We start from the raw sequence: 14,830 nt of genomic DNA, 5'->3' as shown, positions 1-14,830 counted from the left end.
TATGGGCCGCGCCCCCGCCCCCCTAAACGGAGTCTTAGTAAACAAAAAAGTTTGAATATTTTTTGAAAACTCAAATATTAGGTGAATCAAATATGAAGAGTCTAACTCTCTTTTTAAAGATCACAATCAAACTCGTTTATTGTTCAATAAATAACCTCTTAAATGCTCTATATTTATATGTTTATTGTATAAATAAGACTTAAGTAAGTTTTTTTTTTCGAGAAATGTTACCCTAAATGTGCAATCTTTGCTGTTCGAACTTGTTGCATCATGAGGAGAGATTACACCATCAACCACTACCATGAATAAGTGAAAAAATGATTAGAGCTTATTTAATTATATGTTCAATAATAATATATTGTAATTTAATACTTATATGCATATAAATTTAATATAATTTCTTATTATTTTTATTTTAATGAGGTTGTTTGTTAAAACTTATTAATATTATTCCGTTGTTTTAAAAACTTAAATATCTTATATATTTAAGTTAACATATATAATAAATTATTGAATAAATTTTAAATTATTAAAAAATATATCTTATATATACATTATTAAAAAATAAGTTTCCAAATTTAAATAAATAAATTATTGAATAAATTTTAAATTATATATATATATATATATATGTTAATTTAAAATTTATTCAATAATTTATTTATTTAAATTTGGAAACTTATTTTTTAATAATTTTAAATTTTTAGCATATTTACAACAGTTATACAAAAAAATAGATTTCAAATTAATTTTTTTATTTTATATAAAAGATGATGCACTCGTTAAAACTCTAAACTTATTCAATTAAGATGAAAAATCTAGTACTCAGCATAAACAAACTTGAACTATAGATGAATAACTTATGATTTGACCGAGCCAAATTCAATCCACGACAAACTCAAGTTGACTCGATTACAACCCTAAGCTGCTCTTTATTTTTAAAATGTTTAAAATTTTAAATATTTCATTTATAATGTAAATTTAAATTGTTTATAAAGTATTTCAAATACTTACACCAAAGACAACAAATTACAACAGATGACAACTGCCATTAATTTTAATGAATCTATATAAGATGTTTCTGTGTTTAATTATTGATACGCCGTCAACAAATTTTCATCACTCGACGGGAATTTCGAGACAATCTTTTTAGCAAAAAACATTCAAACTTCAATCAAGAGTCATTCAGAGCTCTGATTTCAGTAAACTTATAGTCAAACTGACTGGCTCGATGAGACAGACTCAATGATATCAAAATTAGTCCAACCCGAGTCAAATCAAGCTCAGATCAAGGCATTAAACCACTCTTGGAAGATTTTTGTACATATTTAAAATGTTAAACGAATGTCGAATCTAGTAAGTCTATAATCAAATCGAGTGTCTAGATAAGAAGAATCCAACGAGCTTAAAATCGTTCAATTCCAACATCATTAAGACACTCAAATATCCATCAAATAATGTTTGATCATACTAAACTTTCATGACCTTCTGATCTAAGTGGTCAATATTTCAACATTAATTGCATCAAAAACGCTATAAATAAAGACCCACCCATCTCATGAGGGGAACAGAGCATGAAGCCTGAACAAAAGCTTGAAGTTTTGAGGAGTTGAAGCCCAACGTCACTCCAATCGCCGTTGATCACAGTTGACAATCGTTGACCACCGTTGGCCTCCATCAATCAATACCGTTAGTTGTCGACCACCACCTGTCGGCCTCCACAGATCGCCATCGGTCTCCTCCCACTTCTTACAATAAGTTCATTCATTCGTGCACCGATATTGTAATTCTGAAGAGTATTAATCAAATTCCCGTCTGTGGGACGAGGAACTGTATATGTAATATCTAAGTTATAGTAAATTTCTTCAGTTGGGCTAGGCCCTCTAGTTTTTTTTTCCTTTCTGGGTTTTCCACGTAAAAACTTATGTTGTCAATACTAGTTATTTTCTCTCTTATAAGTGCATGTTGAATACTCGTACCACACTAAAACGATAATCTACTATTCTACTGCTGCAAATTTTCTTGCGGATATCAATTATAAGAATTAATTCACTATTGTTTAAAAACAATTGAATGAAAATTATTTTAATTGATTGTGATTTGAAAAATGTTATTTTATTTGAGAATAAGTTTATTTTAGTTTTTTTTTTTGTATTGCCGGTTGATTTTAAAAATATATTTGTTGAATTTAATATTTTTTTTGGCTAAAAATAATTGATACATTTTTTATCATACTCAAAATAAATTTTAGATGGTTTCGAATATTTTTAAAAATATTCATATATTAATTAAATATATCAAATATAATTTATTTCAAATCAAAATATACATAAAGTAAATAATAAATAACAAATAAAATTTATCCTCAACAAATTATCTCAAATTAAATGTATAAATTGTTGGAAAAATTCTGTTTACATTGGTGCCCTCTACCCTAAGGAAAAATATTTCATCAGTACTGCGCACGTGGAAATGCGGTGCGTAGCCAATAAAATCACGCCACGTGCGACAAGAGAAAAAAACGGCGCAGTAACACGGGGAATATTCCCCCCCCATGTTATTCATGTGTTATTGTGTGTTATTCATGTGTTATTGATGTGTTATTCTGTTATTATAACTTCAAAAATATTCTCAAAATACAATAACACATGAATAACACACAATAACACTTGAATAACACGGGGAATATTCCCGACAGAGAAAAAAACGGCGCAGTAACACGGAGAATATTTTTTTCCCGTGTTATTCATGTGTTATTGTGTGTTATTCATGTGTTATTGATGTGTTATTGCGTTATTATAACATCAAGAATATTCCTAGGACACAATAACACATAATAATACACAATAACACATGAATAACACGGAAGGGAATATTCCCCGTGTTACTGCGCCGTTTTTTTTCTCTATCACGCAGGGCGTCGTGGCGTTATTTCATTGGCTACACATATTACTCTACGTGCGTAGTACTGATGTAATATTTTTCCCCGAACTCCCGAAGCTCCTCTTCCCGAGCGAAGAACGTCTCGCATCTCATCCTCTTCCCGAACGAGATCGTCTCGCATCTTTGCATCTCCTCCTCTTCCCGAGCGCAGATCTTCTCGCATCTCCTCCTCTTCCCCAACCCTCGATGAGGTCCTCTTTCCCAACCTTCGTCGAGGTCCTCTTCCCAAGCGGTAAGAATTTTTATTTTCCTTTCACTGCATCGGATCTAAGGCATATTTCTTGAAATTTTTATTTGAGAAGGGTATAATGCATCTTCCCATATTATTCTCATTGAAGACCTCACATTTGCCCTCCTTTTTGTAGAGTAGGGTGTAATTTTGAAGTAGATGATATCATGATTTTATTTGTTATGTGCTATAATGTGAATCCTAACTCATGCATGACTCATAAGTTTATCATATGTAATAGATCAATTAGGCTCTATTAATCTTGGGTAATTATCTAAAAGAATAATCATTATATTTAATCAATATCATTTGATTGCTCCCACAATTCTGTCCATATATAAATAAAATATGTTCATTTAATAGAGTAAAGAATTGGTTATTCACATTATAATAAATTTCATGTCAGCACATAGATGGGGATTATCAAAATTTTTAATTATTGGACTTGATGGGTCCATATATTGCATACAATAGCAAACCCAAAGTCATATGATTGTATATTATTATTTGGCATAGTGAATGTAAGAATAATTCCATGTTGCATAAGAATAATTCCTTGTTGCTCGAGTAAGGGAAATCATGAGATTGAGCATCAAGATCAATTTTTTTTATTATGGAGAATTGTTTTAGAATTTTCTGATGATAACACATGAACAAAATATATGTGTCTCTATATTTTTTTCTTTCTTTTTTTCTTCAAAGATTCCCAATACTCCCATGGCAGTTATAACAAAAAGGGAAATGGGTGATGAAGAATATATTTGTGCATTTATTGATTTAAAACATTCTTTAATTAGCCTCATTCTTCCAAGAATCCAAGTTCTAGAAGCACACTCTTCCAAACTTGCCAATAGCTTCCTCCATCAAAATCACACCTACATTAGCTGGATGGCGCCGATTTGTTTCTAGGCTTTCTTCTATAGTGATTCATCCTCTTAAATTTCCTCACAAAAGCATGATCTAAAATTTACATCTAATCACCATCACCACCAGTTTCCTTCGTTGAATGCATATGGATAAATTCTTCCTAGGATTCTTAAAGTAGAAGTAATATGCTATATGTAAAGTTAGGTCGTGAAGATAGTTGATTCAACACAATCAGAGATCCCTTATCAGTAATTCATAAATTGTGAATTGTGGTGTCCAAGGATAACTTTATAGCCCTACGGCTAAGAGAAGGAAACTTTAAATCCTATGACTCTTATGTAGGTATGAAGATTAGAGGTAGGACTTATACTTACCAAAGTGGCAAGGAAGCCGCTATAAAGCTGAATAACACTGTCACAAAGGACTTATTTCTTGTTTGGGTCAGGGAAGCCTCTAACACCCTAGGCGTGCTAGAGAACCACCTAAGTAAAAATCTACGTTGGGTCATTCGGGTCGAAGAAGTACATGGACTTCTCATTGGGACATGCAATATGATGCAGTTTTCTAAAGTCTTAAGCATGACAGCTCTATTAGACATTACTTGGGTTATGTTCATGCTATGTAACTCATTTAAAATCTAACCCGAAAGCCATACAGAAAAGTAAATATAGAATTTGAAAATCTTGAAATGTTTTAATCCTAAATTTTGATTACTCTTAATCTTTTATTAGGATTTTATAGAAAATTTATAATTTTATGTTGTTAGAGAGCCTAAATTATGTTCACATGATTTCTAAACCAACCACAAGAAAATAACAATGAAGCCAAGTCAATCACACTACAAAAAGTTAAAGCACACTAATTATAATAACTAAAATGTCAGTGCATTGGGTCAGAAACATATCTCAGAAAAGAGAAAAGGTGGTCAAAAACCACATTTATAAGCCATGTCCTAACTCTATATATAAATGAGATTTTAGATTAATTTATGGGAAATGAACTTGTATATCCCGATCCTCGTCACGCGGTCTAGCCTGTCAGGTGTCTCGGGTCACGTGCCCATACTTTACTTGTAATACAATACTCAAGCCTATGAGACTCTAAAAGATACACAATAGAAGTTAAAAAAAGACCCGACCTACAAAATAGTGGAGTTAACTCAAATTATAGGCATGCAATGAAGTAAAACATGTCAGATGAGAGGAGAGCTAAGCAACACATGCATAAAAGATGTTAGTATAAATTATTAATGCTTCTCCATGTTGGACATGGCTCCTTGCAAGAAGATTGCTCCTAACATACTAGTGCACATGTCTCACACCCAAGTAAACACAAAAAAAGTAGCACACAAAATAATGCCTCGATAAGGCAATCAAACCAATAGAAAACTATAGTCATGACATCGAAAAGATTACCTAACACCCTAATCCTAGCCTAACACACCATCTAACTTATAATGACCTAGTCACAGTATCTAAGTGTGTGCAAGTGTGGATGAAGGCTAGCATATATTTTGAAAAGAAACCATCCAAAGGATCCATGAATTTAAAGAGGTGTCACCGGATGCAAGTTTTATATGAATAAAAGAAAAGCTTTAAAAAATATCAACCTAATATATGGTATAAGCTAAAATGCATAAATTTTTTTATATTTTTAAAATAGGTCCTAAGAGAGGAAAATACTAAGTGTCACCTACTAGACCCCTTGGAACCATAGCACGACATACACTTAGCGATAGCTGGTATTGCCCACCAAGACATCTCGTGGGCAATACTCGCTAACACAACATGATCAACAACGAGTCACTCAACTAACGAGCTAGTTTCTTTGTCGAGATGTTCAAGAATGCGCATGCAGGTGAAAAGTGATTCAATGCATTATGAGTGCTCTAGCGAGGTAGAAGTGACCACGAGATAGCAAATATTTGTTATAAGTATACGAAAACATATACTAATGATGAATGCATTGACATTTGAAAATGTGAATGTAAAGCACATCACATGGGTTATGTGGTACTTGGCTACCAAACTATAAGACTTCACATGGGAGAATTACACCTTGCTCTAATAACAACCAAACATGCAAGAAAGTAACATGCACATGCAACACATATGACATACATATGACATACCAAGCTAGTGCTATGGGCAACATGACTTGTGCCAGAATGGATTCAGAAACCTTTAAAGTGTGATCCATTTCAAGTGGTAGCCATGTGCCCAAGCGGACAAATTTTGTGCACTTGGAGGATTCAAAGGCCTTTGAGACGTGAACCATGTAAAGTGACATGACGTGAGAGACCTATGATACATATGAGTAATTCCATAGGAAGAAAGGTGTCGTAGTTCTCATTAGGGAGAATTATGCACTGAGTAGGCTTGATGTGCAAGCCGTCCCAAGAGAAGACACGTGAGAGTCGAAGATGAGTTTGCGAGAAGGAGTTACTCAAGAAAACGCCTACAAGAGTATGGAGCGGTGCCGTAGAAGGTGAAGAAGTGTGATTCTTGTCAGGGGAGAATCACACAATGGGCAGGCTTAGCGTGCAAGCCGTTTTCATAGGAGACATATGAGTGTCGAAGATGAGTTTGTGAGAACAGTGACTGAAGTGCAAACCACAAGCGTGTGAAATGCAAGCACTCAAGATGCTATGCAAGAAAACATGCAAAGGTTCATGAGTGTAAGTGCAACACAATGGTGATGTGGTGCATGATGGCATATGGATGTCACGAGGTAGGCACAAAGTAACCTGCCAAAATGGGGCAGATGCCCACTATGAGCATATGAGGGCATATGCTTGCAGGTGCATAACAAGGTGTGAGGTGCGAATGTATTTGCGTAAGTAGTATGAAATAAGCATGCAGTAATGCAGCATTCACGCATAAACAATCGACAAGATCAGACCTGTGGAGGTCGGTCGGTTGGTCAAAGCGACAAAGGTGGTCGATCAAACTGAAATAGACGGTCAATCGACGAAGGATGGTCAATTGATACCACTATGTCGGTGGTGGTTGATCGATCAAATAGAACGAAGATGGTTGATTGGGCAGGCATGGGTGACCGATCAGTGAAGGATGGTCAATCGATATAATTGGGCGGATGATGACTGATCGATTGAACAGATTGAAGAGGATCGATCGAGCCAGTGTGGCTGACTAATCAACAAAGCATGATCGATTGGTACGACAAGGCCGGTGGTGGTCGATTGATCAACTAGACCAAAGATGGTTGATCGGGCATGCATGGGAGGTCGATCAGTGAAGGACAATTGATCGATACGATCGGGCCTATAGCAATCAATCAATTGAATAGATTGAAGATGGTCTATTGAGCCGATCAAGCTAGTGGCGGCCGATCGGTCGAAGCGACGGGGGTGGTCGATCAAATCGATTAAGCGGGCGATCAATCGAGTTAATGGATGGCGGTCGGATGAACCGACTAGACCGACAACAACCCATCGATCGAGCCAACAGAGGGATAATCGATTGAGCTAGTAGGGTGGACAATTTATCAACAAAAACATACAAAAACATGAAAGTTTTGATGCAATTTTAAAATTCATGGAATGCACACAATGCGAATGCGAACACATGCATAAAATGGAAATTTGATCATGCTCAATTATGAATTTGAACTCATCCTAAAGACCTCATAGGCTCCTTGGGTAGATGATGGTGAGGTGTATTAATGCCTTATTGTGTGAAGCAACAAGATGTCCACCTCTATTTGCACCACAGGAGATGGGAATCTCTCACGCAGAGGATTCTCCATGATCGAGAGGATGAAGATCAAAGGAGTCTCTTCGTCTTCTCGGTCGGCAAGTTTCAAAGGTTTCAAACGTCCATCTAGATGAAAACATCGTAATAAATAGAGGGATTAGTACAACCTTTGTCTTCAAAATTTTGAAATTCAAAAAAGAAAGAGTAAGTTTCACTCTTGGATTCATAGAGGAATCACAAAGCAGTTAATTTTATGAATTTTCCTCTATGCAAAAAAAAATCCAAACCTAAATCCTCTAGCATCCAGACTTAGAGGACTATAGGAATGAAAAAAGCAAGGTTTTTTAGAGATACTTACCCATGTGACAGTTGATCGAAGTGTTCTTTTTAGTTGTCCACACCGCGACATTGCTAGGACGAAACTCTCCTTTGTCTTAGAAGAGATGACACTCTCCTTGTCCTCCAAAAGTAGCTTCTTCAAGAAACTCCCTCACACACTCAAGTCTATGGTGGAGGAAGGGGAAATGAAGGAGAAGAAGCTATTCTTTTGATGAAAAAGGAAGAAGAAGAAGAAGAAGAAGAAGAAAAAGGGAGTTGTAGGATGCTGGCCCCTTTCTCTCACCTTTCTCTACTGCTCTCAACCTCAAGGAAAACTAGCCTCCATGCTTTCTCTAGCAATAAGAGGAAGAAGAAGCACTCGAGGGAAGAAGATTACTAGCCGTCCAAGCTTTCTAGAGGGAACCAAGGAAGAAGAAGCTCAAGCTCTCTAGAGAAGACCAAAGTGCTAAAGATCAATTCTCTTCATAGGAGCTAAGGAAAAGAACTCTTCAGCTCCAAATTTCCTCCTTTTTGTCAAAAAATGGGCTGCCACCCCTCCCAAGAACCTTCTAAAGGAGGCCAAAAAAGGTTTCATCAATCCATTTTACCTCCACTATAGGAATATCTCCACACAATCCAAGAAATCAACACTTTTTGGCTACTTAGGGAGGTGTGTCAGGTGAACATTTTGAGAAAAGGTAGAGCAGAAACTGGCATAGCGCCTAGGCACTAAACTTGGCACCTGAGAACTGGGTCCCTGGTGCCTGAGCATTGGGTCCCTAACGCCTAAACATTGAGTCCGGTGCCAAGACGCACCCCCTCCCTTTCCCCAAACAACTTTTTGCGGTTTCAATTTCGGGATGTTGGTGGCAGCGGCCTGAAAATGGTATACCAATGAGGCAATGATCCAAAGGAAATGGTCATGTCGTGGCGGTAGCTGCCCAAAGAGCCAGGAGGCAGTGACCCAAAGGGATGTGCAACTAAGCAAATAACAATGATCATGCAAGCAAGCATGTTCTAGAGCTATTTTGGGTGCCTAGGTGCCCGGGATTGGTGCCTACTTTCCGTTTTCTTGGTTTTAAGCCCCGTGGGGGCTATACTAGGCACTTAGCCTCGATTTTCGCCTTGAGTTTCCGACGAAGGGTTTTGGCGATCGGTAAGCTACAAAAAAAATAAATATGACTAAAATATATTCTCATAACTTCAAACATAAGCATTTTTATGGGCATTAATTTAGAGATTTTAATACCAAAAAATGCCCCAAAATATTATGCTGGTGTGTTATTCTAAACCATAATTCTCTCGGAAACACTTCCATAACATATGTAATGACATCTAACATGTGTGACATCAAAAATTGATATCAATAAAGGATCACAAACAAATGTGCTATGTCACCGAGGCATAGCGCACTTGTTGAAAGCAGCCAATTTTTTATTAAACTAAGGTTAGTTATGGCGCTAACGCAACCAAGTTAACCAAAGAAAGGACTAAATAAACTTGGAAGGAAAGCCTTCAGACTCATATTCAGTCTTAGAAGGTGAGTTCAAAGGCCGCGGAGGCATGGCCCGAAGAATGAGTTTAGAGGCCGCAAGGGCATGACCCAAAAAAAAAAAGTTCAGAGGCCACAGGGACATGACTCAAGAGGTGGGTTCATAGAGGCATTTTTTGTCGTTTGGCATAATTTAGCTTAAATCTTACATAAATCTGTACCAAACAGCTGCTAATTAAACTCATTCTCTAGTCTCATCCACAAGAAAAATATCAACGAAAAAAAACATATAACAAGGTAAATCCTCATGTAAATGTCAAGTAAGAGCATCCATAACTAAAACACAAGGACGGTTGGCCATACCTGTGAGCGTCGGAGCGGTGGAGTTGTCGGAGCTACGTCGCCGGGGCACGGAGTCACCGGGAGAGAGGACGGGAAGATTAGGGCACGAGGGAGAGACCGAGACCGAGACCGAGGGGGAGAGGATTAGGGCAAGACTGGGGCGTTGCAATTTCCTCTTTATAAGGGATTATTTCCAATGACATACAAACGGCTTAAAATTCGTCAGTTATTAGCATTAATACCGACGACAATTGTTGTCGCTTATTAAGAAACCTCGTCAGTTAACATTCCGCCAAATATCGGGTTCATAAATAACCGACAAAAGAAGGTTGTCAGTTATTATTTGTTTATAACCGATGGTATAATGCATCTGTAATAATAAAAATCGTAAAAAATAAGTTTACTATTGGTAAGTGACGGCATGTTATGTTATGCCGTCAAAAATAACTCGTCACAAAATCATTATAAAACCGTCGCAAAATAAGACATTTTTACCGATGTAAATTTAGACCGTCAGTTTTACCGTCAATTTTAGCGCTTATTCCTGTAGCTGTATTTAGTTATGACCCAAAATACCTTGTGGGGGTCCTTATTTCATATAGGCTTAGACAACTAATTGTACACATCATAGGGATCATTCCTATCTCTCGCACATTCTCCTGTGCTTTATTTTGTGCTTTATGGGATAGTCTCAAATTCAACAAAACATGTGTCAGCTTGGGATGGACATTATCTTTCCATTCCATGTATGATATATGTAATTAATTTTATCAAAGAAAATCTCAAACGGCAAACACCAAATCTTAAAAATGTAATGAATTCTAATAAGTTGTGAAATGCTATCATAACCTTTGGCTCATCTGTGAGAAAATTCCAATATGTGGCTTCGCCTGTTGGTTCTGTTTACAAACTTTCAACCAGAATAAAACGAAACACCCAATACAAATCACAAGACTATAGCCCTCTGAGACCTTGCTACAGTAACAGCAACTGTATCATCTAAAGCTTTCAAATTCCTTCATCCTCAAGTCTTCCAAATTCCTTTTAGCAGATCCTTCAAAATAACCTGTATTGCATCTTCCTCCCTATGTACAAACAGCTCTGTTCTTCCTCGCAGCCTCACCTTCCTAATCTCTTCAAAAGCATAGCATACATGAGCTCATTCCATGCATCAGGAACCCCTGGAAGGCACCAGTGGCTGCAATCCTGGCTCGCTCCCAGCCTTCGCTTCTCCTCTTTGAAGCGGTACTTGGAAGGATGCGCTTCCTTCCTGTAATCTGTCATCCTTGTTATGTTGAGATACAAAACTGGAGTCTTCATTTCTCTTATAACCAGCTCTACTATTTTCAACAGGTTTGGGTATTTTGCCAGATGCCTGTCCTCAAGAATAGGTGAAGTCTCTCCATCACAGCTGCCACCGGAGTTCCACTGTCCACCTCTGGAAGATAAACCAAGGAAGCACCAGTGAGCTCCATTCTAGCTTATTTCTCTTTTTAAAAAATCAGCTTTTTTAGTAAAATTACCTGAAGTGAGACCAGGAGTATCCCCTGAAGAAGACAATGGTGCGTTTAGCGTCAATATGCTCATCCACCCACCGAGCCCAGGTAATCAGCGCTTTGTGATAAGCCTCATCAGCACTGAGCTTCTTATGAACATGGTCGCCTTCCTGGTAGAAGTCCACCCTGCAGCAATTCTGAAGCTTCAGCTAATGAAATTCTTACATATGAAAAAATCAGGGAAGAGATACAGATTCAATAAAGTTTCACCCTTTAGAAGTCTTCTCATGCGTCCACCAGTGTGCAGTGTTGAATATAATCACGTCTGCTGTTTTATACAACGAAGAGGTATTGTCCATCATGTCCAGCCGAAGGGTCTCCTTTCGGCTGCCATTGGAGCTCCGTGTCTCCCATTCCTGGACTAGGAATGGAGCTCGAAAGAATTCGATTGTACAGTTGTATTCCTGTGAGAAAGTTGGTATATGAAGGTGAATTTTTTATTGTCGGGAGAGCTAAAAAAGGAGGTTTGGGTGCTGACAGTATTTCTGTAGGCATAGAAGTTCTCGTTTCTGAAGCCATTCTTGCCGGTTATGTCATGAACTCCATTTTTGTTGTTTAATGAATTTCTGAGGATGCAGAGTAGTGATTCCCACATGTTTCGATTCAGAGAATCGCCAACAAAGGCTAGTCTTTTCCCTCTCAATATCTCGAGCAGGCTTCTTCCTTCTAGCCTGAGAGGCAGAAAAGATGCATGGAATAAGAAAAGGAGTATTTACAAACATACCACCCAATTCCTTATGTATTTACATATGTGGGACTTTAAATTTTAACTTTTACATTAATATCACAAAAATACCACCATTTTAACTATAAAAAAGAGTGAAATACACACTTTCATGGGTGGCATGTATGTAAAAATGGAAGTTAAGGCGTTAAATATGTAAATACATTGAAATTAAGTGGTATGTATGAAAATCTTAAAAGAACATTAAAAACTGTAATATTAAAAATTTGTGTTCTTGAGATTAATTCTAGTAGTGTCTGACGAGATCTTCCGAATGTAGAGAGAAAATGAAAACCGCCAGAAATATAAATATATATATTTATATGATTCTCGATGTAAATTTTAATTCGAAGCTTCAAAAATTAGATTTTGAACTACCCATATTCTAATTTATGATCAAATGAAGCATCTTAAAGAGATCAACTAGATGACATCAACAAGTGTTCGTTTTGAGTCCAGGTGAGCCCGAATCATGCATTGAAAGCATAATAAGAAGCTTTGAGTTATTATTTGGGATCAAATAGTTTTCAAATCTAACAAGTTTATAGTTAAATTGAGCATCTCAACAAGCCTAAGATCATTTATTTATGGCATCATCAAGGCGTCTGAATGCTTATAAAACTACATCTGACAATGAGAATCACTCTGGGCAGTCTAATGGGGTAGTTCGATGTCATGCAATATTTAAGGAAGATGCTACTCACAAACTCTATAACTAGATCCCCCACCTTCTTCATGAGGGGGACTTGGCCTGGAGGAGAAGACTGAATGAGCTTTAAAATCTTGAGGGTTCCTGAGCTCCACCACCGTTATATGGTTGTAGCCGCTATAGCTGGACCATCGCCTTCTTGCCACCATCGCTATAATCATCCGGCCATCACCACCACGAGACCACTATAGCCTTGCACCAACTATCGCGGCCATCAGACCACCACCATCTTGTTGTCGCCACCGTAATCGTCGTCGGACCACCACGGTATAGCAGCAACCGTCGTTGCAGCTGTCGAACCACTACCGTTTGATTGTCATTGCCACTAAATCATCGTTGCTCAGTCGCCACATCAATGCCACCACACCACCGGTCGTCGTCATTGGATCACAATTGTCTAACCGCCACCATGGCCACAGCCGGACCACCATCAACTGGTTGTCATTGCCATAGTCGGACCACTGCCTTCTGACCACCTTCACTACCATCGTCTGGTCGTTGCCGTCACCAAACCACCACCATCTTGTAGTTGATGTCGGACCACCAATTTTTAGTAGTAGTCGTCGTTGTCGTTGTCGAACCACTAGCGTTTGTTTGTAGCCGCCAGATAATGTGTACTCAGTCGCCACTATCAAAGCCAACCGTCGTTCACCTTTTGGTCGTCGTCTTCATCGGACCACCATTGTTCGACTACAACACATTGCCACTGTCATCTAGCTGCCATCATGTTACCAAACTGCTTGGCCACTATTATTGTCTTCGTCAGACCAGAGTTGTCTGGCCATCCCCACAACTGGAACATCGTTATCTAGTCACCACTGTTGTCGCCATCAGAACATCACCATATGGCTACTTGTCAACGCCACCGAACTACATTGCTCGACGACCACTGCCATCGTTGTCGGGCCACTGTTGTCTAGCTTTCGTCGCCTCCAGACCATCGTTGTCAGACCACCATTGTCTAGTCTCCACCGGTGTCTGACCACCATTGTCTAATCTCCACCGGTGTCTGACCACCGTTGCCCGTCCACCACCAGCGCCACCAGCGGACCACCAACACCTAGCTGCTGCCACCGCAGGACCACCACTTCTCGGTCTCCAACATCGCTACCACCGAACCACCACCAACAAGACGTTACTCGCCACCGGACCTTTGCTGCACGAACACAACCATCACCACCACTAGAACGTCGTCAAACCACCTCCACAACCAACGACACTGGCATCAGATTTTCTAACACAAGACCTCTATCGTCAATCATTATTGCTGCCACACCCCTAATGTATTCAGCCACCCTCTAGATAAAGCCATGTCTACAATCCCCACTTGTGTAATATTGTTTCTAGTAGTGAAAGACTGATAAAGTATTATAACCTGCATCGACATAGGGGAATCATTTCAACTAGAATAAGCCCCGTGGTATTTCCCCTTCTAAATTTTTTCACATTAAAAATCATGTTGTTTCCCCTATCAACTCTTTTCCTTCTTTTATAAATGTGTTAGATCTTCAAGTAAAATTAAAATATTAATATATTACTATTCATTTATCATGCATTATATCAATGCTTGAGACGAATTTCATATTTCAAGCGATTCTTAATTTTTGAACCCTTCCAAATTGATGCTTTGTTCCTTGTTTCACTTTCACTTATCAATTCATCCTCATGAGATTAAATATGCAAACATTACCTTCTATGGATATGGGCCATTTCATGCTTATATTAAATTCTCATTGCAAAAGTATGAGTTACTGTTGGCAATAGATAGTACGCAGTAATGACAGCATTAAAGTTGTACTTCTGAAATTCTGCCTCTTAATTATCTCGTTGATGATGCCCAGAAGTTGGAACTAAATGAGCTAAGACTTCTTAATCTAAAAGGCATAGACATCTGATATAGCAACTAAAACTACAAACATATATATATATATATA

The 14,830-nt window shown here is 37.9% G+C and overlaps 1 protein-coding gene across 1 annotated transcript in view; it reads right to left on the bottom strand.

Moving 5' to 3' along the window:
- Positions 1 to 10,731: 10,731 nt before the first annotated feature.
- Positions 10,732 to 14,830, bottom strand: part of LOC110020796 (protein trichome birefringence-like 1) — a 5,404-nt gene continuing 1,305 nt past the window's right edge. Inside the window, exons 2-5 of the mRNA XM_020719027.1 lie at positions 11,942 to 12,134; positions 11,674 to 11,867; positions 11,431 to 11,589; positions 10,732 to 11,345 (exon numbers count right to left, since the gene is read on the bottom strand). Coding sequence (XP_020574686.1) covers positions 11,027 to 11,345; positions 11,431 to 11,589; positions 11,674 to 11,867; positions 11,942 to 12,134 — 865 coding nt within the window. The 3' untranslated portion in view covers positions 10,732 to 11,026. The remainder of the gene's footprint in view (positions 11,346 to 11,430; positions 11,590 to 11,673; positions 11,868 to 11,941; positions 12,135 to 14,830) is intronic.

This window comes from Phalaenopsis equestris, unplaced genomic scaffold (genome assembly GCF_001263595.1).
Source record: "Phalaenopsis equestris unplaced genomic scaffold, ASM126359v1 Scaffold000107, whole genome shotgun sequence".
Lineage (NCBI taxonomy): Eukaryota > Viridiplantae > Streptophyta > Magnoliopsida > Asparagales > Orchidaceae > Phalaenopsis > Phalaenopsis equestris.
This window is presented reverse-complemented; position numbering and strand designations above follow the sequence as displayed.